Source organism: Lagopus leucura, unplaced genomic scaffold (assembly GCF_019238085.1).
Source record: "Lagopus leucura isolate 7727_CA_CO unplaced genomic scaffold, USGS_WTPT01 Super-Scaffold_73, whole genome shotgun sequence".
NCBI lineage: Eukaryota > Metazoa > Chordata > Aves > Galliformes > Phasianidae > Lagopus > Lagopus leucura.
Window position 1 is genome coordinate 86998947 of NW_024962252.1, and position 25678 is coordinate 87024624.

Consider the following 25678-nt stretch of genomic DNA (forward strand, 5'->3'; position numbering starts at 1 on the left):
GAAAAGAAAAGAAAAGAAAAGAAAAGAAAAGAAAAGAAAAGAAAAGAGAAAAGAAAAGAAAGAAAAAAGGAAAGTGTTTGAGGGATGTTTGAGGGAGAAGGGATAGGGGGAGAGGCAGCAGCCCTCCGTGTCTGTATTTATTCACTAAGGACCTGTAGGGCTTTTTGCGCCAAATGGCATGGAGAAAACATTAAGAAAACACGGGGAAAAAGCAGGTGATGCATGGCCAGAGGTGACAGGAAAAGACTTGATCTAGTCCAATGGGTTACTCCAAAGCAGAGGCATAAAAGAGGGGAACGAGTAGAAAAAGGAAGAATAAGTTCTCACTGAAAGGCAAGTGTCAGCTTAAAAGATACCTTCAGGCAGAAAACGAAACAGCAGTACCTAAGTCGTTATAATTACCATGCAGCACTGATAAAAGGAGGTGATAAATGGAGCTAAGGAGCTGAAAGGACAACCTCACAGGTTCATGGAAGCTCTGTGGAAGATGTCGCTGCCTCTGAAGTTGAGGGCTTAATACAGGGACGCTGTGTTTCTTTTGGGGACCTTGTTATTCCAGGAGCAAAACACAACAAAATTGAGCACAGGAAAATGGCAATTCTGAAGAATAGTTGTAAGTGCAACCCATGGGGTTATATTGTCAGAACGAGCAATGTACAGTTATGTTTCTGTGTGCTGATAACGTGCTGCCTTTTCAATTTTGCTAAGAAAACAAAAGCCCAAGATTTTTCCAAATCATACCAAAATGAGCTGAGTATTTGAAGGCATACGTGAAGGAATACCTTTTGTTCATTGTGTCTGAGGATGGAGGCAATGGCAGATATTTACTGAAACTCCACTGTACTTCTTGCAAACAAAGACTAAATGCATATTTTTTCATGACAGTGCTGATGTGCTTTTTTTTTTTTTTTTTAATTTAGCAAAATTGACAGAGAGGTCCTTCATGGAGAATAAACACGAACATTCTCATGTGAGTTTATACTTCAAAGGTCTCTTTGCGCTACAAATCTAAATACTTTGGTATAGAAAGCAATTTTTCAAACCCAAACAAAAATAGAAGCGTATTTATTTTATTGCATTAGACCTTGTGCTAGCAGTGGCAGCAGTCAGCCCCCTGTGAGCTCACTTGCCCACTTCCCCCCCAGAGAAAAATAGCCTTGGCACACGTTTTTGAGCAGCGTACTGCTGGAGCCTGGGTTGTGCAGGATTGTCCTGGGTGGAGTAGCTGCCATGCTGGAGCTGCACTTGCTCTCTGTCCTGATCCCGCTGCGCAGTGCCACGCTTAGTGCAAATGCAAGCACTGTGTTTCCAAAGGCTTCTGTGGGTTGGCAGGTTTGTTTTCCAGGGAAAAATTAGAGAAGTTGAGCGTAAATTAGGATTAGTTTGCTGATACATGTTGTTTGAAACCCAGCAAGAAAGAAATTCCTAGGTCAAGTTAAAATTTAAAAAAAATTCCAGTAATTTACTGCTCTACTTCTAAATTTAACCTATTCAACCCCATTCCTCTGTTTACTTCATCTGATCAATTTGCTAAGAAAAATAACTGTATTTTATTTACCAGTGACCAAAGGCATCATTTTTAATGAATACATGAAGAAATCAATGACAGCTGTTGAACCTAGAGTGAGATCAAATGGGGTAGCTTTGACAGTGCCAAATAGCTACATTTTCAGCTTATGCTTCAGTCCTGCTGCTTTTGTGCCATTGAATGTGCCAGTCCACACCACTCCATTTTCATCTATGAAGTCTCCTTCACCTTCCATCCTGTAACAACATAAATCCAGCCTGTTAATAAAGCATGCAGTCAGATTGTGGCAGCACAGTGATCTGTGCACACGCTGGATAAGCAAACTGCCAGAATCAGAACGCCCATAGTCTAGGCCAAGTACCTGCCTTCACTTTCTCCTACATGTAAAAGTTTTGATTTACAAGCCAGGAAGGTTTATGAAGCACATAGATAGCACAGGTGAATTTGGTTACAGCCAAGTAACACACTCCTTTGCAAAAGTGTACTTACACCAACATCTTGCCAGCATGTAGCCTGTACTGGAAAATAATAGTAGTCCTAATCTTGATTTGGAATTGTCAGGGTTTGAGTCCTATCACATTCATCTTGACTTTCAGCGGGGTATCCTAAAGATATGTGTAGTGTATGCAGCCAGCTGTAATAAATCATTTTCTCCTAACCTTTCCCTGTCCTATGTATTTTTATGAGAAAGTGCAAGGATTTACAGCCTCCATTGGGAAGAAAAGTAACTGCCACATTAACTGAGTACTCATAAATCATTTATTTCTGCTGATCTTTGAAAGCTGTGACCAAGCTCATCATTATACCTGAGAACTGCTGTAAAGAGGAGATGTCTGTATATCAGCATCACTTGCAAATGAGGGGAAATAACTTCTAAAACCAATTACTGGAGATTTGTTTCCCTTGAAAATGAAGACACCCAGCAGTCACAGTGAGTTCCATGGTGCTGCCTATCTGTGTTCTCTTATGAAAGCTACAGCGATCTGGTGAACTAACACTTAGCTTGTGTGAGTAGGTGGAAATTAGCAATCCTGAAGCCTGGCAAAAGAGCCTGCTTTGGGCTGCCAGAGAGCACCATGTGCTAATGATCAGAAACCAGTGTCAAGAAAGGAAAAGCAGGGTGCATCAGCAGCAGTGTTTTAATTAAATAAAATCACAGGTTTGAAGCAGTGCTATTAGTTTTTCTGTACTTGTTGCTGCCAGCCCTTTTGCACTGGGCTGCGTTTTCCCAGGAGGGCACAGGCATCAACACTAAGATGAAAGAAACCACGTGTAAAACCACGTGTGTGATCTGGTGCTGAATGCCCGCGCTATGGTGGTGGGTATTCACAGTTTTAGACTTCACATAGAAGTCGCATCTGACATTTAGTATGACCACAAAGGACAGCAACTCTGTGGCAAATGTTAACATGCCAGGTAGTAGTGTAAAATGTCTTTAACTTTCCACCAAAAACTTGAGTTTAATATACAGGTTCCCATTTTGTATTCAGGTATGTTCTGCAAATGCTTACTTCATTTAGTGTCTTAATTATTTAAAAATTAGCCCTACTTCTGTACTACTGTGGCTGTTCTTTTTGGTCAGCAGGGCAAGGCAGGGCTGCTTTCAGAATAAATACTGTATTTGAACTATGCATATATATTTCTGATTTATTACAGATACTCAACTGAGGAGATACTTAAAGAAAAATCTGAATCAAACTTAGCAAAATTGACAGAGATGTCACTCATGGAGACCTGTCAACACAAAACCAGATGTGTGTCTGTAATAACCATCTTGAAAACTGTTGACTGGGATCAAATCTCTGGCTTTTGGCTGCTCTGATGAGGTGGATATAGCTGGGACCTGCAATCTCAGGTAGCCAGTGCAAGTTTCAGTGGTAGCAAGGGAAACATACCCCCATGCTGGGTGAATTTCACGTTGACTTCATACCTTATGAAATCAAAACTCACAGAAAAAATTTCTGCTTCAAACGTACTTGTTTTCATTGAATGGTCCAATGTACTTTGCTCCATTTGGAAATGTGTAAGTTCCTGCCCCATGATACATGTTGTCTTTGAACTCGCCTTCATAAACAGCCCCAGAAGGATGTTCTAGCCTTCCAGTACCATTCATCTGCGTTTAGTGAGAGATGATGGATAAAGGTTAATGTGTATTCTTACGGTATTATTTCCTTTTATGACACTATTCTTTCAGATTGCTACTTGTGGGCCTTCTATCCCATTCAGGTAAGTGAAGAGGACTGTTTTCTTAAGATTTAGACAGGTTTCTACCTCTGCAAGCACTTTAAATAACAGCTTAGAGTTTCTGGCCAGCCACAGCATCCACTAAATCTTTCCTCTCCTGATAGTCCCACAGGACCTTTATAATCTGTGCAGCAGGGAACTGCTGTCCCCAGCCATACAAATAACTCATTTATTCTGACAGCCTGAGGGGTTAATTATGTTTTCTGGAATTTCTTTCTGATCAAGGCAGAGCAAATCTTTCATTTGTTCAGCCTCAGCCATTAAGCCAAGCATTTTTGTAGCATATGTTCTTGTATAAGGGTGAGAAAAGGATAGACTAGATCTAATAAAGATGCTGTTTTTTAACTTCTGTCTCTTATTTATTTCATAGATCTCTCCATTATCAGCAAAATAAGAAGTTTTTGTGTACCTAATAATTCATCTGGGGAATTCAATAACCAAGGACAGCCAAAGACAGTGGTGTATCTATTGATGATCAGAGCTCTCCTGTTTGGTCAAGGGAAGTGTGTGTGGGGTGCACAAACACACACAGGTAGGCTGTGTGCAGCCCACTGTGTACACGCAGCCCATCAGCAGGGCACCACTGCCGTGGTGTTTCAGCAGGGCCAACAGTGACTGGTGTATCTGTGGGAGCCTCTGGAGGCAGCAAGGTGTCCAAGTACTCCACGTGCCTGAAGTGTTCAGGCTGGGCTTTGCCAGGATTCCCCAGTGGATGAAGAGCCTGGTGTTGATCTGGTCCTTCTCAGGTAATGGCTGTCCTTTCCATGCATCTAGGAATAGGTGTACTAAGACATTCCAAGCCCAAAGTTTGAAGTGAAGGAATACTTAAAATTACCTTGTCATTTAACCAATTACCAATGTATATCATTCCGTTGGCACTGGTATGAACTCCAAGCCCATTCCTCTGCAACAAACCCTCAGGTGTCTTTTTGCATTCCCCTTCTAGGAAAAGAAACTGGTATTTTCAGTTAAAACATCACTGAGACAACAACAACAACAAAAAAGCAACTACGAGTTCCTGAAGGGCATATCTTGCATCTGCAGGTAGGCTACCCCAGCTGGGCAGGTGGGATGAGCAAGGCCAGCCAGAGCAGCTCAGGGCTGTTCCTCTGCCACCACGGAGCCCCAGTGCTGGAGACACAGGGCAGAGCAACCCCCGGGGACCATCGCGGGAGTGGCACCTTTTTTTTAACGCCCTGAAGGGTTAAGGGTGATCCTGCCTCGGTGCAGGGAGCTCGGGGGGGAGGCGGGTTCAGGTGACCTGTCGGCTCACCAGCTGACATCCCCAAAGGGCAGATTTCTTCTTTTCTCATCCCACGCAAAATGGAAAAAAAAAAAAAAAGGAATTAGTGCCTATCGACTGTCTTACCATACTTTTCTTTGTTTGGGAACGTGAAAGATACTTTAAAAACGACAGCATCTGTTGAGAAAGAAGGACGAGCGTGGAGTGCAGTTAGCTGAAACCCCGGCCCTCGCACATCAGCTGGAATAGCCGTTACTTGCGAAGGGCGCGGCGGGGCAGGAGGAGGGAAAAGGGGAGATAGGAGTACCCTCCATGGTTGCCATGCGGAAGTGTTCGCCGTCGCTAGGAGGGTGGGCGCACCGGAAGAGGAAGGCGGCAACTTCCGGGTCGAGGAGCGCTGCGGCGGGCCGGTGAGGAGAGCAGCGGGGAGCGGGAGCTTGGGCTGTGGGGGCTGGGGTCTGGGGTCTGGGGCTGGCCGAGGTGCGCAGCTGTCCCTGCAGCAGCTCTCACGGAGTCACGGAATGATTTGGGTTGGAAGGGGCCGTAAAAGCCGTCCGTATTCGTACCCTGCCGTGGGCAGCGGCGCTTCCCACCAGCTCAGCTCCCCACGGCCCCATCCAGCCTGGCCTGGAGAGCCTCCAGGGATGGGGCACCACGGCTTCTATGGGCAGCAGCGCCAGGGTCCTATTTATGCTAGAGATTTTCTTCTTTGTATTTTACCTGAATCTGCCCTCTTTCAGTTAAAACCATCCCCCTTGTCCTATTGCTACGTGCCCTCATAAAACAGTCTGTCCGTCTGCGGGGTCGTGATGCTGTGTGTATGTTAATATTGGACAACAGAACTGATAACAGCTGCTTTACACTTCGGGGACTTGCCTTGAGGCTGGTGAGGGTCCTGCTGTGAGAAGGGCTCCCTCATCACCCCTCTGGGTGCTCAGCTGTCTGGGCAGCTCTTTGCAGAAGGAACAGGTCAGGAGCAGATTTAAGCTCCCTGCTGTGAAATGTCCCGTGGAGGTTTGTTCTTTGCACTCCCTTGTTCAAGGAAGTGCCATCGCAGTACAGATCTGAGGCTGGGCAGCACTGCTGATAGGCTCACCCTGCTTTCTCAGGGCCTGCAATTGGAGTGGCTGTGAAAAAAATTTGGATCGCTTTTGTGTTCTAAAACCACAGAACTTGTGTGGCAGTGTTCTGGAAGAATGTGCTTACTTTCAGGTGCATACAGGTGATTAATTGCACTTTGAGAAGAGAGCTTCTCTTGTCACACAGAAAAACAAATAATGTGCACCTGGGTGGTTATTTTGTACTAAGTCACCTTCATAACTAAGGGCTATTTTTTTTTTTTTCCTCCAGCAAGAAACATGAGCTCAGGAGCAAAGAGGAGAGGAAGGCCCAACAGAGGAGGAGGAAGAGGAAGAGGAGGAGGAGGAGGAAAAGGGAGAGGAGGAGGTGGCAGTGGTGGAAGAGGAGGAGGCAGCAGTGGCCGTTCAAACAAGCCTCAGCTCGGTGGAAATAGGAAATGTTCAACCAGAATTTGGGATGATGGAGATGACTTTTGTCTCTTTGAGGAACCAAGGCTGGAAACCAGGTCCTTCTATTAATTTTGAAATACAGAGGTGTTGGGGATGATTTGGGGCTGTGTTTTGGGGTGTAATTGAATATGCACAAAAGTAAAGGAATGTTGAAGCTGTTTCTTCAAGCATGAATCAATTTTTTTTTTTTTTTAATCAACTTGTAGCATTTTATAGCTAGGAAAGTTCTTAAAAGGCTTGAAGCTCTGATTTTTTTTTTTCTTTGCCCATGAAGTAATGTCAAAACATATTTGATCAGAAGACACCAATAAACACGGGATACTCATTTATTTGTATTCCAAAGCAGAAGCTAAATTATGGAAAATAAGCAGTAAATGGATGAATTTGGTATCCTAAACGTATTGTGACCAATCTAGCTTACAAGTACGTGGCTGTACTGTTGTCTGAAAGTAGTGGAATGTGGCACAGTTTTTACTAAATCACATTGGATGTGACATAGATTAAAATATGTGTGTGCATCCACATGTGCACTAACGCAGGTGCACACATCCCGGTCACGTAAGAGTGAACCCAAGTGAGCACTGCTTTGGTAATGGGAGTGTCTGTTTTGAAACTGAGGTTTTGATTGAGTCCTGAAATTCAGCTTCGCATACCTGTTCAGTCAACAGTAGGCAGGCAAATAACCATTGTTTTCTTCTTTAGATCAAATGTTTCTGCCAGAAGAGGAGGGCAAACGAAACAAAGACCTGAAGCCAAAATGCCTCTGCAGACCATCCATATGACAACAGAGAATCAGAGAAGAGTGAAGGAACTTCTTCGAGAGCTTCAAGGGCAGGATCTGGCTCCTGAATCAGAGTTAGTTTAAACTTCTAAATGCGTTAATAGGCACTGTTAGGAAAATTAAAAAATGGTATTCTTTTCCTCCCCATAACTTTTAAATTAATCTCAAGTCCTGTGATTTTGAATCTACTCTGTTCCTCTATGATGTTAACTCAGAGAAAGGGAAGGTGCAATTCCTCATTTAAGTGGAGGATTTAAAGTTGCAGGGACACAATCTTGTATCTATTCAGCAGTATAATTTTGTTTCACTTTAATTTGATAACCTTTTATTAGAGTAGCTGGTTCTGGTGAAGATGACGATGAACCTGATTACCTTGATGATGAGCAGTGCTGGTCAACAGATCAGGAAGTTTCTGACGTGACACCAAGGTCTTCTGCTGAGGCAGCTGCCCACAGAATTGTGGAAAGCGAAGTGTCTCCATTTGCTGTGCACAAGCTCTCCAGGTGATTATTTCCAGTTAACGAGTTGTGTGCTGAAGAGGCAAGTCGTTAGTCTCAGCACTGTAAACCCTCAGTGCTTTGAATTCCACTTGACTCCAGAGAGAGTCTGTGTTCAGGAATTCTGAGTTTGTATCTCCTCAAGATTTGATCCTCAAGTGAATGAACTTAAAATAACGGTTTTATGAAAATAAAGAGTTGTAGCATTTTTATGGCAAAATTTTCAATTCTTTCTCTAAGATAATGAAACAAGTACTGGGAAAGCTCAGGCAGCACTGCTGTTATATATGTTTATTCTGGGTAGGTGTAATTTTGTTAGCTTTCTTCATCCATTTTGCTTAGATCTGAGCATTTCTTAACATTTTTTATTTCTTTTCTGTGTGAGAGGGCTCAGCTTTTTCTGAAGAGCTTTATAGTGGGCAGTATCCTCTAACTGCTATCTGCTACGTTCTGATATGAGACAGTTGCTACGTAAACTGTCACCTTCAAAACAACAGACCTTTGGGGGCTTTGTTTTTCAGGCAATAGCAATACTGTCTCATGCTGTATGTACTTCCTTACTTTGAGCCTCATTTAGCAGATCTGTGGTTGTTTTACTTCGTTCTCTGTCACTCACTTGTTGCCATGTGGTCTCTGTGTTGTTGTAGGTATGGTTTTGACAGTGAGCGTTGTAGGACCGTCCTGAGATCCTGCAATGGTAACATTGGGGCATCTTTGGAGCATTTGCTATTGCAGTGCTTTGCTGAGAGATACGGAGACAAGATGCAGATTTCTGCAACAGCTGCTCAGGCCAGTCAAGAAGAATGTTTAGAACAGAGACAGGAAGAAGCTTTTGCCCTACGGTCAATCTATGGAGAAAAATTTGTAGAAAGAATTCAAAACAGAGTTTGGACGTTTAGTTTGGAACTGGAATACCTAACAAACAGGCTCAGCAAATCTAAACAAAAGGGTGGTTGTGCGAGGGACACAGCAAAGCAGACTTCAAAAGAAATATGTAAATTTTATCTCCAAGGAGGCTGCAAATTTGGTTCAAAATGCAGATTCGGGCACGAATTCCCTCCAAACCACCCACTGAGATCAGCCAAGAACTCTGTAGATGATTCCCACCTCAGATCTAACAGTGATGGTCCCATATATGAACTTGAAGTAAGATTTCCTGAAGAAAACAAGTATCCACTCCAGGCACCTCTTGTGGCATTTTACACCACCGATGAGAATCTGCCTCTTGCCTGTCGTCTGCACATTGCCGAATTCCTTTTTGGAAAGGCTTTGATAGCTGCAGAGTCTGGTGAACCGGTGGTGTACGCGTTAGTGACGGCCTTAGAAGATGAATCTGAAATAGGCGACGTACTTGGAAGCACTCGCCACAAATACAGCGCTCCTCCTGTTTCCCATCTGGCAGCGCGTCCAGTAAAGCTGCATACAGAGTCTGCGTCTGCTTCAAATCAAATATCAGAAGGTACCAAATTTTCATCTAGGGTTTCTGGGCTTAGAAAAAGAAGGCAGGGAGCGCAATTATGGCATCTGTTCCAAATCTGTTTCTGGAGATGAAGGTCATGTGGTGAGCCAGATCCATATTCCGTCTGTCCTCAGGAAGTCGTTTAGTAAAACTGCAGGGGAAGAGTTTTTGCTGGCTGCAAGTGAGTTAAAGGCGTGCACAGCTAATGTCTTCCGCGTGGTAGTGCGATTGTGTTGTGTTCCAACATAGTGGATAAAATACCATGCAGAGATGTGGTGTGAGCTCACTTGAAACTGACCTGGTGTGTGTCCAGAAGCATGTTTGGAAGGTTACTGGTGAGCTTTCACACACCTGTTACTCATCAACACAACAGTGTCTTCATAGGGAAAAAAAAATTACCTACCCTTCCTCACAACTAATTTTGTAAAGTTGGATTTTGTGCATAGTGTTACAGGCAAGTCTAAGAATGGTTCTCTTTTTCATTAATTCTTTTGCAAGCTCGTGCAGCTAGATGTATTCCACAGGAGGAAAGTTGTGACCCTGTGTCATTTGTGGCAGGGTGACAAGTAGCTGCGTGGCTTAATTTACCTTCTGACTCCCAGTTCCAAAGCTGTTTTATTCTAAGGCAAACTTTCTTAAAAAGAGCTTGCAAGAATAATAGCATCACAATTTAGAGCACCTGAATAGTGTCAGCCTGTTTTTTGCTGTTTTGTTTTATTACAGTAAAATACATTATTCCTATTCTTAACACCTCCACAGCAAAGTAGCTTTGTTCCAGAAATTGAAGTCAGAGCTTTCAAAGAAACTTCCTTGTGTTACAAAATACTCAACTTTGATAAATGCAGCCTTAATGCTTTTGAGGGCTAGCTTACTGTGTGAGCAGTCCTGTGTAAACCGATAGGCACTAAGCACTAACGTGAGTACTCCAGTTTCAGTCTTGGCTTAGAAGTCATTGGCAGTGGCAGTAACACTAACCACTTAGTGTTACAGTGGAGTTTTAATCAGTTTAGGCTGGTGTTGCCATCACCTGTGCTGCATCCCAGTCGCTCTGTGGTGATTTGGAGCAGACCGGTTGCCAGTCAGGTTTGCCCTGTGGCCACCCAGACTGTGGTGCTGCAGAGCGCAGCTGGGGTAATTGTGACAAGTGGGATGCAGCTGGAGAAGTTGTGCTTTGCCTGACAGGAGATTTGCTGGTGGTGCTGAACTGAGTGCATGTCAAAACTGCCCTACAGGCCCTCATCTCCTGTTTAGCAAGGTTCTTTATTGAGAGCACTACTGGAAAATGCATCTATTTTCTACTGTGCTGATAGAGGTATCTGCCTTGATAATACCTGAATGTTTGTTCTCTGTTTCAAGCTTCAGCAGCATCAGAGCCTCCAGAGGAAGAGGTGGCAGAAGAAGAGGAGGAGGATGAGCCCCAACAAGTCATTGTGGAGAATGAGAGTTATGTGAACCTCAAGAAAAAGCTTTCTAGAAAGTATGATGTCCACTCCAAGTCTACATATAATGAAAACGTTAAAATCTGTATGCAATTTCGGCTGAAAAAGGTATAGTATACAAAGCAGAATGTCTCTGTTATGGACACTTTAGAGAAATACATATTTAAAACAATGGGCTGCTGTTTCACTCTTTTTGTTTTCTTACTACTGTTGCTCATCTTCCATTAGTTCAGCAAACAGTGCATCTAACATCTGTCTCCAGTTGTGTACTTCCCCTGAAAGAGAATGAAATATGCAATGCTAAATGTTGTTTCAGAAGAGATGTAGGCTGGATTGATTTGTTTGTGTTGATCTTTTGCAAACAAACTGCATCTTGTTCTCAGTGCAGAAGCTGCTGTTTCATCTGATAGGATTCTGCTGCCTTTGAATAACCTGCAAGGAATCTCACAAAGCTATTTCAGCACTGTCAGATAGTTAGAAGGGAAAAATCAATAGCAGTTTATATATGGGAGCTTTCATCTGACTATCAGTTTGTATATCCTGGTAGAAGGTGGCTGAGACTGCTTCTGCATGCTAAGATACAGCAAATACTTCAGAGAATAACAGCAACATTAGTTTGGTGTTTTAGAAAACATCCTTTTGCTCCATTTAATAGAAAAGCTTGATGCAAGGAAAGAAATATGTGGATTATTGTATGCAGGGTGTCTCTTTAAGGTCAAAAGGACTGTTAGCATCCAACATTGTTGAATCTAGAACACCACAAATACCCCTTTCTTAACTGTATTGCGTCTCAGTCTTCTAGACGCTTCCAGTCCATGCTGCATGAAAGGCAGAAGCTCCCTGCGTGGCAAGAGAGAGAAACTATTCTTGATTTGCTGACAAGTCACCAAGTTCTTGTTGTGAGTGGCATGACAGGGTAAGAGTGTGATTGTGCATTCAGGCTTTATGTATTAAACTGTACATGGAAGAATGTGAAACATACAGAATCATAGAATATTCCAAGTTGGAAGGGACCTGTAAAGATCATCAAATCCAACTCTGGCTCCACACAGCACCTCCCCAAAGTCAGACCATATGTCTGCAAGCATCTTCCAGGTGCTACCTGAACTCATCAGTTTGGTGCCATGAGCACTGCCTTGGGGAGCCTGTTCCAATGCCCAACCGCTCTCTGGAGAAGAACCTTTTCATGATATCCAGTCTGAGCCTCCTGTTTCACAGCTTTATGCTGTCCTCTTGGGTTCTATCTCTGGTCACTGGAAAGAGATCAGCGCTGCTCCTCCACTCCCCCTTGAGAGAAAGCCACAGGCTGCCCAACAGCCTCCCCTCGGCTTCCTCTGCTCTGGGCTGAACAAACCCAGACACCTCAGCACTCCTCACATCCCTCGCCCTCTAGACTTCTCACCATCTTTGTAGCCCTCTTTTGGACACTGTAATAGTTTCATGTCCTCTTGAGGCTGTGGCGCCCAAAAAGATTTTCTCTGTGAGGTCATTTGTTCATACTTGGATCGAGTCAGCTCTCGTATAACTTTTCAAAAATTAATTGCTGGAAAGCTTATGTGGGAGAAAAGATTAGGGTTATTAATCATCCCTGAGCAATGGCAGCAATCTTACATGAAGTTCATATAAAGAATGACATTAATGGAACAAAGCAGATTGCAGGTGGAATGCAGTCTGTTTATCTGGATGGAAGGCGTTTGCCTTTTATTGAGCTTTGTTTTTTGTCACTGTGTTTTAATTGATGCCTGCTTTTTTGTCATGCAGATGTGGGAAAACCACTCAGATTCCTCAGTTTATTTTGGATAACTCATTGCAAGGTTCTCCAAACACAGTTGCAAACATCATCTGTACTCAGCCTCGCAGGATCTCTGCCATTTCTGTGGCTGAGCGTGTAGCCAAAGAGAGAACAGAAAGGGTTGGTGTCACTGTTGGCTATCAGATCCGCTTAGAAAGTGTAAAGGTATGTGCTTTGCTTATTGGTTTTCATTTAGTTCTGTTGAAACATGCCTAGTGCTTGTCTAGGATACAGAATGTCTGTCCTATATCCACCATACAGTGAGATCAGGAAGTCTGTGTCACCCATATTTTATAATGTATTATAAAAAATATATATATTTCATCCTGAACTGCACAGTCCATTTCACAGAATGAGAGTGCAGTTCTGCGTCTGGTGTTGTTTGTCTCTGTTGAGACAGTGGGTGAAGGCCCTGAGAATGACGCTCAGTACTAGAAGTACTTTTCCTCTAGAGCTTATCTGAGCACACTGACTTCATTTCCCTGCCTGTTTCCATTTATCTCCAAGTTGGTTATCACAAAACAGCTTCCAAAGGAAAAGCAGTTGTTTGTTTACCACTTACAGTTAGCAGTGCCTCCTTGTATGAAGCGGATGCTCTTAAGTTTTAATCAGCAAAGAAAAATTATCCAGTCCTGTCTCCATCAAGGATTGTTTGTTTCCTTGCTGTCGTACCCAGCACCCAGCGGAAGCTTTATTGCCCCACTTTGCGCTGTGTTAAGTTGTGCACAGCCCATCCAACTGCTGTATTTTACCTTTCCAGTCCTCAGCTACCAGACTGCTGTACTGCACCACAGGTGTGCTGCTGAGGAGGCTTGAAGGTGATCTGACTTTGCAGGGCATTACACACGTTATTGTTGATGAGGTTCATGAAAGAACGGAAGAAAGGTGAGTGATCTTTGATCCTGTAAGCAAAACAAAGAAACAATCAGAGAGGTGATGATGAAGATGCAGTGTCTGAAGTTGTTTGTGGCAGTAAGAACGGGCTGGTGGAATGAGTCTGGTTTAAGGTTTTTATCTTAAGACTGTTGATGTGTTGTGTTGCAGCAGCTGTAAAGTGAGCACATCTCTTAAATTCTGTTCTTCCAATCTGCCATCATGTTGCAGTGATGTTAAAAAGAGGTTTTGGACGATGGGGGGGAATTGGTAACTTTTTACATTTTTCTGATTTTCTGGTTCTCAACTCCTCCCTTGTTTCAGCTTTTTATGAAATAAGCACAGTTCTTCAGATAACCTTGTGGGAACTGTTTTTCTTTCTGTAAACTAGGTGGCAAAGGTCTTTTTCTTTGATGCTTTCCTTGTGAAATACTGAAATACAGTGGGCTTAGAGGAGGCTTTGATTGTGAGCTGTTAGTCTACAGCTCTGGTTGTATTTTAGCCCCATAAAAGGATGTGTCTCTCTCAAGGATTCTTCTTTCTTCTCATCTAAAATTGCTTATAACCTTAGGCGTGTCACAAAAGCCATTAAATGCTTAGGGGAAAATATAGCGAGCAGGGAAGAAGTTTGAGTAGCTCTCTCAGTGGGGAAGGAGCAAAAGTGACTCATCTGTTAATTAATTTGTTACCTAATGCTCTTGTCTTGTCATTTATGTAGTTATTTTATAAGGTAACTAGAGCATTTTAAATACATTTGCTAAGTAATCCTGGCCCTCTAGTAAGGAAAAGCCAGAAAATAAGCTGTGTGGGAAACATAGGGTCACAGCCTAACCAGTGATTGAGCACCTGGTGACAGGGTGTAGCCAGCCCTGGGAGCACAGGGGTGAGCAATTCAGCTGTGCCACCAGAACCCAGCCTCATTTAAGGGCTGGTGGCTGCAAGGCAAGCATCTTAGTGTGGAGATGGTCTCCTTTGGAGTGTTCAGCCAGCCCTGGTCCTCACAAAGGGGTAAGTAATTCCTCCTTTGTTACGCTGCCTTCTTTGGGTGATGTGAAACTGGTTAAAGGCAATTGCAGCTGCTGTCTGCCCATCCTCACAGAAGTAGATGGGCTTCCACTAACTCACTGCATTGTTAGCTCCTGCTGTTCTAAGAAGCTCATGGTGTTGATGTGATTCTATTGCCATGCTACTGAAAACACTGAAAGTGGAGAGAATATGGATGGCAAAAAGAGGTCTGAAAGCTAACAGTGAAAAAATTCAGCTGTCTTTTTGCTTGCTCTCTTCAGTGACTTCTTGCTGCTGGTTTTGAAGGATATAATGATTCAGAGACCAGACCTGCGCATTATCCTAATGAGTGCCACCTTGAATGCAGAGCTTTTCTCTCAATACTTTCACTCCTGTCCAATTATTAACATACCAGGTGAAAACAGTCATTTTTATTATCTTGTCAATATTCATTGCTTTAGAGCTTTGGTTTTGTTTTTTTCTGCTTGTGGAATGTTTCTATATTTCTGTGTACATCAGTGTTGAATGGGAAAAAAGATGGTTTTAACTCTGGTTCTAAGCAAAGTGCCAACTATATGTAGTTGCAAGATGTGGATTTCTTTAGTAACTGCAATTACAAGGTCTTAAATGAAAAAGCTAGTGGGTTTGTCAGAAAAGTCTTGGAAATTGAGTCTTTTTGAAGCTTTTCTTATACCAGCAGAATTTCCCTCCCTAAAAGCTGAAAGTGACAAGATGTGTATGGTGTGGTTCCCTGAGCTACTTTCACCACAGCTTAAACTTCCTGTAAGGGTATCAGCCCTTCTCTGACTGTGTGTGTGCGTGTTGCCAAACCATGCTTGGAAAACATCTGCTGTAAGAGCACAGAGGGATAGAGATGAGAGTCCCATGTTAGGTTTTTCAGGTCACAGAAGTGGATGAAGGGTTAAAGTGGTGAAGCCTGCGTGTGAAATCATAAGCAGTGTAACATAATTGCCATCTTTTGTCTCTTCTGTGGCACATAAATTTACTTCCTTACGTTCCCTTTTAGGTCGAACATTTCCTGTAGATCAGTTTTTTCTGGAAGATGTGATTGCAATGACAAGGTATGAAACTGCCAGACTGTCTCAGATGTGTTTGAAATTTAAAGTTGCAATGTACCTGTGCATAAATTAAAAAAATAAAATAGTACTATCAGCTATCCCCATTACTTGAAGACGTGGAGTTCTGCTAAAGCACAGGCTGTAAAAGATGCTTCTTATACCTCTATGGGATCTACAGCACTGTGCCAAAACCTTTTCTGAGTTAGATACCAGGTAAATACTCAAGAAGTGAACTTTGCTAACTTCTGTTAGTGCTTGTGTATTGACAGAACTACCTCCTCATCCACCCCTTGTTTGTTTCACTGGTGATTAGATATTGGCAAGCAAAAGTTGTTAGATTTCTTCACTGAAGGTGAAAAATAGCAGAATTTCCTTTTTGTAAGCTCTACCTCGCAGCAGAAAGTGAGACAAATATTCCTGCTATCAATAGTAGCTGCTGGAGAGTCATAGCAGCTCAGATACTCCAGATAGTAAATCAGTCAGCTGTTCTAAGTTATAAGCAGATTGTTGCTCTGAGCTGCTCTCTGAGTTTAGCTCACATTTGCAGTCCAGGTGTTACTCATTACAGCTTTTAGAACACCCTCCTCCCACTATGGAGACCTCTCTCCTCAGCCCAAAGCTGGCTAAAACTTTGAGCACTGATGACTTGTTAGCATGGGAGAGAAGAGCTGCAGTGCAGGTGATGGCGCTTTCTTGGCCACAGTTTATTCTGGAAGTGCCTTGCACTGAAGTTAGAGTTGCTCAATAACTTGAGTTGCGCTGGGGCTTAACGGCTCACTTTGCCATGCCCTTCCATCAGTAAAATTGAATCTGTTTTAAAAGTGCTGCTTCACCTGTCCTTACAGTGGAGTTGGAGCAGTAACATGAATTGCAGTCAGTGTGAAATACAACTACATATAAATCTGAGAGGAACTTTGTATAGCTGTGATGCCCTGTCTCTGTAGCTAATTACTGCACGGGGCTGTTGGGCTTCTTTCCTTGCCACTTGAAGATTATTCATTCCTCTGCTGTGCAGGTATGTCTTAGAGGACAGCAGTCCCTACAGGCGCAAGACAAAGCAAGAAAACAAACTGACTGCAAGACACAAAAGAACTGCATTTGAAGAAGTGGAGGAGGACTTGAGACGTGCTGGTTTGCTGGAAGACGCTGACTCAGCTGTCAAGGATTCAGACCCAGACCAAAAGTTAACTCTGAAGCAGCTGCTTAAGCGATACAAAGGTGAGCCCCTTCTTAAATCCAGTAGGTTTGCACGTAAGATTTGTAAGCCAACATGTTATGCTAGCATATTATAGTGTATGTTGAATGCAGGTGTGTAATTCAGAATTCTGTAGTGGTGAAGTTAAGCTAGTTGCTGCTTTCTAGATGGGAAACCTTGTAAGCTTTGAAAAACAAAACAAACTTCATTTTCTTAAACTGTAACAAAGATCTGGACTGCAAACAGCTTTTCGAGCATCTGAAAAGGGATAGTTCTCAGCTGCTGTCTATTTCCATCTTTTTTTGGATAACTAGTTGACTAGTTTTCTTTACCTGTTCTTGCTGGACCGGTTTTACATAATGCTTAGCATGCATCTGCCTCAAGGATCAACATCACTTCAGCATCATGAGCCTTCCTTGAGAAGACAAGTCACTGTGAAAGGCTTAATGAAGAGGGCAGACCTTTCCATTAACTCCCCCCACTCTCAACATCAAAATACTCCCTGCGCTTTGTCTCCTTCCTGCACACCCTCATGCCATAATGGTGAGCTCTCCAGTGGCAGTGAATGAGAGTCATTGCTCTCAATTGCTTTTCAAATTTCTGCTGGAGATTTAGCATCTCAGAAGGGTAATGGGGTTGGTCTGGTTTTGAGCTGATGTAAGAAATGTTGGAAGGAAGAAGAGAGAGAGCCTGCGAAGGTATCAGTAAATCATAGAATCATGTAATGGCCTGGGTTGAAAGGGACCTAAAAGATGATCTATTTCTAACCCCCAGCCATGGGCAGGGCTGCCCCCCAGCACAGGCTGCCCAGGGCCACATCCAGCTTGGCCTGGAGCGTCTCCAGGGATAGGGCACCACAGCTTCTCTGGGCAGCAGTGCCAGGGCCTTGCTGTCCTGTGAATGAAAAAAAAATCCCCCTAAACATCTAATCTAAATACCCCTTTTAGCTTAAAGCCATCCTTCCTTGTCCTGTTGCTATCGGACCATGTAGAAGTAGATCTCCCTCCTGGTTATAAGCTCCCCTCAAGTACTGGAAGGCTGCAGTGAGATCTCCCTGGAGCCTTCTCTGCTCCAGGTTGAACAAGCCCAGCTCCCTCAGCCTTTCTTCATGGGAGAGGAAGGGACAGTCTCTTCCTTCTCCCTGCTGCCACCCCTCCATTGATGCAGCCCACAGCACTGTTGGCCTTGTGGGCTGCAAGCGCCCAGGTGGCTCACGTCCAGCTTTGGTCCACTGGGACCCTCCAGGTCCTTCTCTGCAGCGCTGCTCTCAGTAAGTTCTTTTCCCAGTCTGCACATGTATCTGGGATTGCTCCAGCCTAAGAGCAACAGTGTGCACTTGGCCTTGTGGAACCTCATTAGGTTCACGTGGGCCCACTTCTTGAGCCTGTCCAGGTCCCTTTGGATGGCATCCCTTCCTTTTATTGTATCAACTGCACCACTGACCACGTGAAGGCTTCCAGCTCCTCCTACTATAAGTATGCTCACAGATAAATCTTGGTCTAGGCTTTATACAGGGCAAATGTGAACCCTGATAAGGTGTGAGAAAAGCAGAGCTGGACCAGTGACTTGTGAGGCTGCCTCTGTCTGGTATAAACCAGGTGCTGTTTAGGCTGAGTTGTGCATGTTTACACAACCATGGTGGTTGGCTGTATCCAGTGTGTGAATTTTATGAGAGATGAACTCAACTGTGTTGTTTCTTTCTATTTCCCTAGGGGTCAACAAGACGGTGTTAAAAACAATGTCTGTCATGGACTTGGACAAAGTTAATCTGGAATTAATTGAAGCCTTGCTGGAGTGGATAGTTGATGGCAAACATTCATACCCCCCAGGTATCTCACACTGAGAGATGAACAGAGGTAGATTGACGGAGATTGTGCACTTGTAGACAGCCTCAGGATGATGTTTTGTGTTCAGTGTTCTGAGTAACAAAAACCCTGATATGCATAGGGTGGGCTAAGATGAGAATTGTCTACTTTGGAAAGTCTTTGGTGAGAAACTGTTGCAGCCTGTATGCTTTTTGTACAAGAACTGCAGAACAGGGCTGGAGCTTTGCCTTGGCCTTCTGCATTATCCTAGCATCATTTCTATTGAGTGATCATTATTTTTCTTGATTGACATACATAGGTGCTGTGTTGGTATTTTTGCCTGGTCTAGCAGAAATCAAGATGCTTTATGAGCAGCTCCAGTCTAATGCCCTTTTTAATAACAGACACAGCAAGAGGTAAGGCACAAAAATTCCCAGATGATATCTTTACCCATTAAAAAAAGAGTAGCTTTCAGCACAGTCTGCTTTTATCAAGGGACAAATAAAGTTTATTAAATGTGTGTTTGTGATATGACCCAGTCAAGGTAATTCCTCCTCTACTGTCTTACTGACTTGCTCTGATTGGTTTTTCTTATCTCAGAAGTTTCAAAGGTGTCAATTTTGTTACCTGTTGTAGTACTCAGAAATCCTAGTGCTGAGTTTCTCTACCTTGTGCTCTGCGTGGTTCAGTGCACTGTTAAAAACTTCTCCTCAGCTATTGTTCTCTTTCAGAATGTGCCCTAAAAAGCCTTCAGCTGTTACTGTGGTTGTATTGGATCACAGATTGCTACATGGAGATGTACCTGGATCTCCATGACTAAACAGTAGTTACACAGATGCCTTTGATAAGGTTGACTGGAGTGATCCTTTCCAGTCTGGCATTATAAATTGAATGTTCTGGACTGTTCACAGGAGACAGGTTTGTTTTTTTTTCAGCCCCATTCTGAGACCTGTTCCTTCTGCAAACTTCTCCAACCTTCCCTTAGGACATGTCTTAAAATTGATACGGCAGGGAAGTTTGCCATTTTTTACGTAAATTTGAATGGCTGTGTGCAGTGTCTGATACTGGCAGTGCAAAAGTGCATGCAGGCAGACTGCTCCCAGGAGGAAAAAAGCAGAGATGTGCTGAGCATACTCTCGTACTTTTCCTCCAGGTGTGTTGTTTATCCCCTTCATTCTTCGCTGTCCAGTGAAGAACAGCAGTCTGTGTTCCTCCGCCCTCCTGCAGGAGTTATCAAAATCATCATCTCTACCAACATTGCAGAAACATCTGTCACCATTGATGATGTGGTCTATGTGATTGATTCCGGAAAAATGAAAGAGAAAAGGTATTGGGATTCATTCCTGCTCTGTGCAGAGAGCTGGGAAGAACCTGAAGGAGCTGCTAGGAGGTGGGGGAACCAGTCTGGACCCAGATCCAGCTGCAGGGGTGGGAATTGTGTCCATATAGAGGTTGGCAGCATCTGTCTGCTTGAGCTGCAGCTTGTTCACCCTGCACCCAGGAATATAAGCCTATTTCTTGCTCTCCTGTAGGTATGACCCGAGCAAAGGAATGGAAAGTCTGGAAGACACGTTTGTGTCCAGGGCCAATGCTCTGCAAAGGAAAGGACGAGCGGGCCGTGTGGCCTCAGGTGTCTGCTTCCATCTTTTCACTAGCCATCACTATAACCATCAGCTCATAAAACAGCAGTTACCAGAAATACAAAGAGTGCCCTTGGAGCAGCTTTGTCTGAGGTGAGCTGTTGTTTCTATATTACCTGAAAGACTCAGTGTAGAATGTCCTCCCTCCACATCAGGAAGTATCTGAAATGTCCTTATTAAGGAATTTAGTTCCTTCAGTAGCATCACAAAACCAAGAAACTTGCTTTGGAGGTTTCAGGTTCTCTTGATCTCACTATCACAGTCCCTCTGAATCCAGAGATCTAATTATACCATGTCTCAGATCTCCCTATATTTCTGCACAGTGCTTAACTCTTATTTGGCACTAGGAAAAGGGTCTCTCCCCCCGAGAAGATGCTTGCATTCCTGTGCTCTGGACCCACACCAGATGTTTATCTCTCTATGCTAAATTCTCCCTTAGAGTTGTTGGGTAACCTAGTGCAGTAAGTCCAAGCCTGGATCCACCACCACCATAACACCAATGCTAAATGAACAGGCCTTTTTGCTCCTGCCTCACTCTATACACGCCTTTATACAAGAAAGAAACAAAACAAGAAAAAATGTTTTTTCAGAGAAAGCTTCATTTTAAAACCCTGTGTGATAAATAAGAATCTGTTCTTCCTGACTGTGAGACTGGATGGAGGTAAGCCATCCATATGGCTTCCTGAGTTTAATCAGTCTTTACAGAACCTCTTAAGGGGCCATGTTTTTGAAGTAGATTTGCTGTATTTTTGATAAATGCTTGCTCTAGCATCCTGTCCGTGGAATTAAGCTGCCTTCTTTTTCTTCCAATTTTTTTTGCCCCTCCTTAAGAATTAAGATTCTGGAGATGTTTTCTGCACAGAGCCTTCATTCTGTTCTGTCACGACTAATTGAGCCCCCCAGAACTGAGTCTTTGCGGGCATCAAAGCTGCGTCTACAAGACTTGGGAGCGTTAACTGCAGATGAAAAGCTCACTCCTCTGGGATATCACTTGGCTTCCCTGCCTGTTGATGTCAGGATTGGCAAACTAATGCTGTTTGGCACCATCTTCCGCTGCCTGGATCCTGCACTCACAATAGCAGCCAGTCTGGCTTTTAAGTCGCCCTTTGTAAGTATTCTTAGTCACATTTCCAGCTTTGAAAGCAGTACATTTTCATACAGCAGTGAATGCTGCTGTGAACTGCAGCATGCTATACCTGGGTATTTTTACTCTCCTTTTTAGCCTCCCCAGTTTATATGCTTGATGCAGTGCTCATCAGAAGAGTCATTGCAAGTAGATGATGAAAGTCATGCAGCAGTGACACAAGTAGTAGTTACAAGCAAGCATTGAAACAATGCTGTTACTACAGTTAATAAACATTAAGTGCCACCAGTCCGTTTTGTCCAGGTTTAGTGTAAAAATTGAAAGCAAATATAAGAAGCAATTACATGGTGAGATTAATCTGTTCCTGCCTTTCTAGGTGTCCCCGTGGGATAAAAGGGAAGAAGCAAACAAAAAGAAGTTGGACTTTGCAGTAGGAAACAGCGACTATCTGGCTCTTCTTCAGGCGTATAAAGTGAGCTAAAAATAATAAGCCTCTATCGAAGGTCTGTGATGTATCACAGTGTGAATGTCAGTACTTCAAAGTTTGCTTTTGCCTTCTCAATTAGGGATGGCGTTTAAGTACCAAAGAGGGCTCTCAGGCAAGCTACAACTATTGCCGGGAGAACTTCTTATCAGGAAGAGTTCTTCAGGTCAGTCAGTTTTTGTGGCCTCGTGCAGGGACTGGTTGAGAACACTGAGGCAGAGTTCTGGTGCCTAAACCGAGCAAGCTGTGGGCTCTCTTGCCTCTGTGGGTCTCACATTACAGACCTTTCTTTCTCTGTAGGAAATTGCCAGTCTGAAAAGACAGTTCACAGAGCTGCTTTCCGACATTGGGTTTGTGAAGGAGGGGTTAAGAGCCAGGGACATTGAGAGGAAGTGGTCCCAGGAAGGCGATGGTGTCTTGGATGCCACAGGAGAAGAGGTAATTTGCAGCATTTTGGTGCTTTGAACAGATGTTGCAGCTTTTGATGTGGCCTGAATGCTAGCTGTTAGCTCTAGCCTGATGGGCTTCTGGATGTGACCTTGCAGCAAACACCTGTTAAGTTTTTCCTCCCTGTATGGTATTAACCTCCATTATTTCAGACCCTACATGCCCAAGAACAGGACCAGGTATGGAGGTGAGAATGACACAGCAGTGTGTTCTGAGAAAGTGAAATGCTGCTGTCCTGGCACACATGGTGGCAGCGAGTGCTGGAAGGACACAGGTCTGATTCATGGGCTGGATGTTGGCATTAGTGCAGGCTTCATTTTGGGGAATGGGATTGCATTACAGAGCAGGCAGTGAAATACTTCAGCATTGCAGACAATGCTCAGAAAGCAGTACCTGCTGAGCCGGAGATCTCCTGGGGCTACGTGGCAGGGCAGTAAGAGCTTGGTAGCTGTAGTGTCTCCCTGCATGTTGGGATGTGTGCTTTCTTTCCCTACTTTGTAGCCAGACACGGGAACAGTTAGATAGCTGGTGTCTCGTGTGCTCCAAATAGCTCTTGGGCAGCACTTCAGTCTAGTCTGAGACCTCGGGACCAACGACTGGTCGTTTGCTGTAAAACACAGCAGTGCAGCTATGCAAGGAAATCAGTTTCAGCAGTGGATTCATTCCAGCAGCAGGGCTTTGTCTTTTGACCTACCTGCAGGGTGCCTAATGCGTTTATTAATTTCATAGGCGAATTCAAATGCGGAGAACATCAAGCTGATCTCAGCTATGTTGTGTGCTGCGCTGTATCCCAACGTTGTCCAGGTAAAAGAATGCTTTTTCACTCTTTGAAGTTGATGCGTTGTTAGAAATGCTGCTACGCAGCGGTTACACAGCATGTGCACACTGCCAGCTGCAGTGTGGCCTGACTGTGGTGGACCACAGCCTGCTTTAGGTTTCCAAAGCTGCTTGTGCCAGAGCCAGGTTGCCCAACTCCTGTTTGATACCACTGCTGGTCCTGTGGTTTTTTAGTGCCACAGAAATGCCAGCAGCGAATCTTTTTAAGAACCTACTGTAAAATTACAACTTTTTAGAAGACAGTGGTTACCAATGAAATGTCAGTGTTTAGACAGTACCTGCAGTATAGCATCTGTCTTTAGTGACTTGACTTGTTTACTGCCTGAGAATCTGTTGTTGATAAAACACAAGTTCTGAAAGTGAATTCATAATTCTGGTACAGCAGATTTTTGTAACTCTTTGTCTTGCACCATATAGGTTAAGAAGCCAGAGGGCAAATATCAGAAGACCAGTACAGGAGCTGTCAAAATGCAACCAAAAGCAGAAGAGCTGAAGTTTGTTACAAAAAATGATGGTTATGTTCACATTCACCCTTCATCTGTGAATTATCAGGTCAGGATTTTTATTTTTATTTTTTCCCTTCAGACAAACTTTTATTAAAACAAAAATCGCCTTTCCTTGAACAGATGAGAAGTGAGGGACCCTTTTGAAGCTTAAGAAAAAAATGCTTAATGATTATCTCCCTGTTGATAAATAAGGGTGTATTGCTCTTGAGCACAGAATTAAACTTCATCCTCTGGAGTAGAATTAGAAGACAAGGAGACCCCCTCCATCAATGTTTCGCTCTGTCCACAAAGCTGCACACAAAAGTGCAGTTGTGGCACTCCCCAGCTTCTCCTTGCTATTAAGGTAGCATGCATGCAGTGTTTTTGTACATACAGGTCACCCAACCTGAGGCTGAGGTATTATGTATTGGTAAGTAATCCCTGGCCAAATAATCTGATTTGTTTCTTCATGGGTCCTCAAAACTCAATAGCTTCCCTTCTGTCTTAATAGTCATTTTTAGATAAGAGCTCTTCTCCTTACCATGATAGATGGTAGCACTGTCTAATGAGGTCTGCCTCCATATTTGAGGATTCTGTTTTTCCAGGTTATAAATCACTTGCTTAAAGCGTGGGGCTCTTATCATTAACTGCAAAACGAGGTTTTAAAGACTTTTCAGTCACTTTCTTTTACAAGAGCACATGAAATCTCTGTAGTGTGAAAAAGAGCTGGGGCCCTTGAGGTGTGGTTGGCAATCAGCTGATTTGTGACAAGCTTACTGCAGAGTGTGTGGGAGCAGGGCTAACTCACAAAGTTGAGGGCAGCTGTTGTGGCCTGAAGAGTCTGTGAAATGTGTGGGCACATTTGCTGTTCCTTGCAGCTCTTGCAGGCAATCCCGTATTTGCCCGAGCGGGCTGCAGTACAAGTGATGCTGTAAGGAGGGCAGTACACATGTTCTTTGTGGTTAACCGCAGTCTTTTGGGCTCTGCCATTGCAGACCAGGCACTTTGAGAGCCCCTACCTGGTGTACCACGAGAAGATCAAGACCAGCCGCGTGTTCATTCGAGACTGCAGCATGGTGTCAGTGTACCCACTGGTGCTGCTGGGAGGCGGGCAGGTTCACATGCAGCTGCAGAAGGGAGAGTTTGTCATTTCCCTCGATGACGGGTGGATACGGTTTGTGGCAGCCTCTCACCAGGTAAGGGGAAGGGATCATGCTGGGCGTGCTGCAGAGCTCCCACGTGGGCAGAGCTCTGTGTGTTTGAGACGGGGAGGTGCGTTTCAGGAGCTTCGCACTCACCTGTGTGTTGTGCTGTGCGTGCCAGGTGGCTGAGCTGGTGAAAGAGCTGCGCTGTGAACTCGACCAGTTGCTGCAGGATAAGATCAAGAATCCCAGCATGGATTTATGCATGTGCCCTCGTGGCTCTCGCATCATCGGTATGATCGTAAAGCTTGTGACCACACAGTAAGGCGTGAGTGGCTTTCTGTAAAGACGCAGCCTGCGTCGTTAGAGCCTGATAACAGACCAGGTAACATCAGAGTCTTTATGTATTTGTTATCTGAGAACATGGGGCTGATCTCTGGAACATCAGGCTGGCAGTGATGCTGTTGGCTGGTGTGGGTTTTTATTTTGACAGTTTGCAGAGAGCTTGCCTGTTGCTAACAGCATGCCTTACAGTAGGAAACAGGAAAATGGCAAATTTTGCAGGAGGAGTAGAAACCATCTATAAGAGCACATTTTTCTGTGAAACTGTACATTGGCAGAAAGGGGTTGTGGTCACAGAACTGCTACACAGCTGCTGCTTCTAATAATGTCTGAAAGCATCTGCTCTTAAATTGGTTCAAACTCAATTCTACATTTTAAGCGAGATTTCACTGAGGCGATTGGTCTTTAACCCAAAGCCCTTAAAAAGGGAGACTCAGTCTAAGAGTCCAGTTGGACTAAATTCCTGGATCAGCACAGAATGCTGTGGCTTAAATGTATTAAATGTATTGCTACAGGAAAAGGTGGCTATTTCCCCTGAAAGAAGGGTTTTTCAGGCCTCCTGAACTGTGGAACACAGCAGAAAGGGGGGGGGGGGATGGACTGCTGTAGCCCCCTGAAAAATTACTTCACTGGAACGTAGTGCTGGTTGTTAAATGCTTCTCAGGGGTGGTATTCCTCCTGCCACCGTTGTATCACTGACTTTGGAGGAGGGGAGGGAATTTTCACCAGTCTTGCTCTGGGGAAGCAC

General features: G+C 43.9%; 2 protein-coding genes across 2 annotated transcripts; one reads left to right on the forward strand and one right to left on the reverse strand.

Annotated features, from left to right (window-relative positions):
- Positions 1–1595: 1595 nt before the first annotated feature.
- Positions 1596–5329, reverse strand: MORN2 (MORN repeat containing 2). The gene is made up of 5 exons (XM_042895283.1): positions 5323–5329; positions 5142–5192; positions 4608–4714; positions 3505–3641; positions 1596–1764 (listed from the first exon to the last, which is right to left on the reverse strand). Exons 1-5 carry the CDS (start codon positions 5327–5329, stop codon positions 1662–1664), a joined length of 405 nt encoding a protein of 134 aa, XP_042751217.1. The 3' UTR covers positions 1596–1661.
- A 1044-nt stretch (positions 5330–6373) lies between these two features.
- Positions 6374–25423, forward strand: DHX57 (DExH-box helicase 57). Its single transcript, XM_042888161.1, has 23 exons — positions 6374–6600; positions 7247–7399; positions 7658–7828; positions 8470–9281; positions 10638–10828; positions 11515–11636; positions 12482–12677; positions 13273–13397; positions 14672–14805; positions 15418–15472; positions 16485–16687; positions 18377–18493; positions 18789–18885; positions 19623–19796; positions 20002–20202; positions 20941–21217; positions 21570–21665; positions 21760–21843; positions 21978–22115; positions 22854–22928; positions 23379–23513; positions 24442–24642; positions 24770–25423. Exons 1-23 carry the CDS (start codon positions 6374–6376, stop codon positions 24911–24913), a joined length of 4128 nt encoding a protein of 1375 aa, XP_042744095.1. The 3' UTR covers positions 24914–25423.
- Positions 25424–25678: the final 255 nt, after the last annotated feature.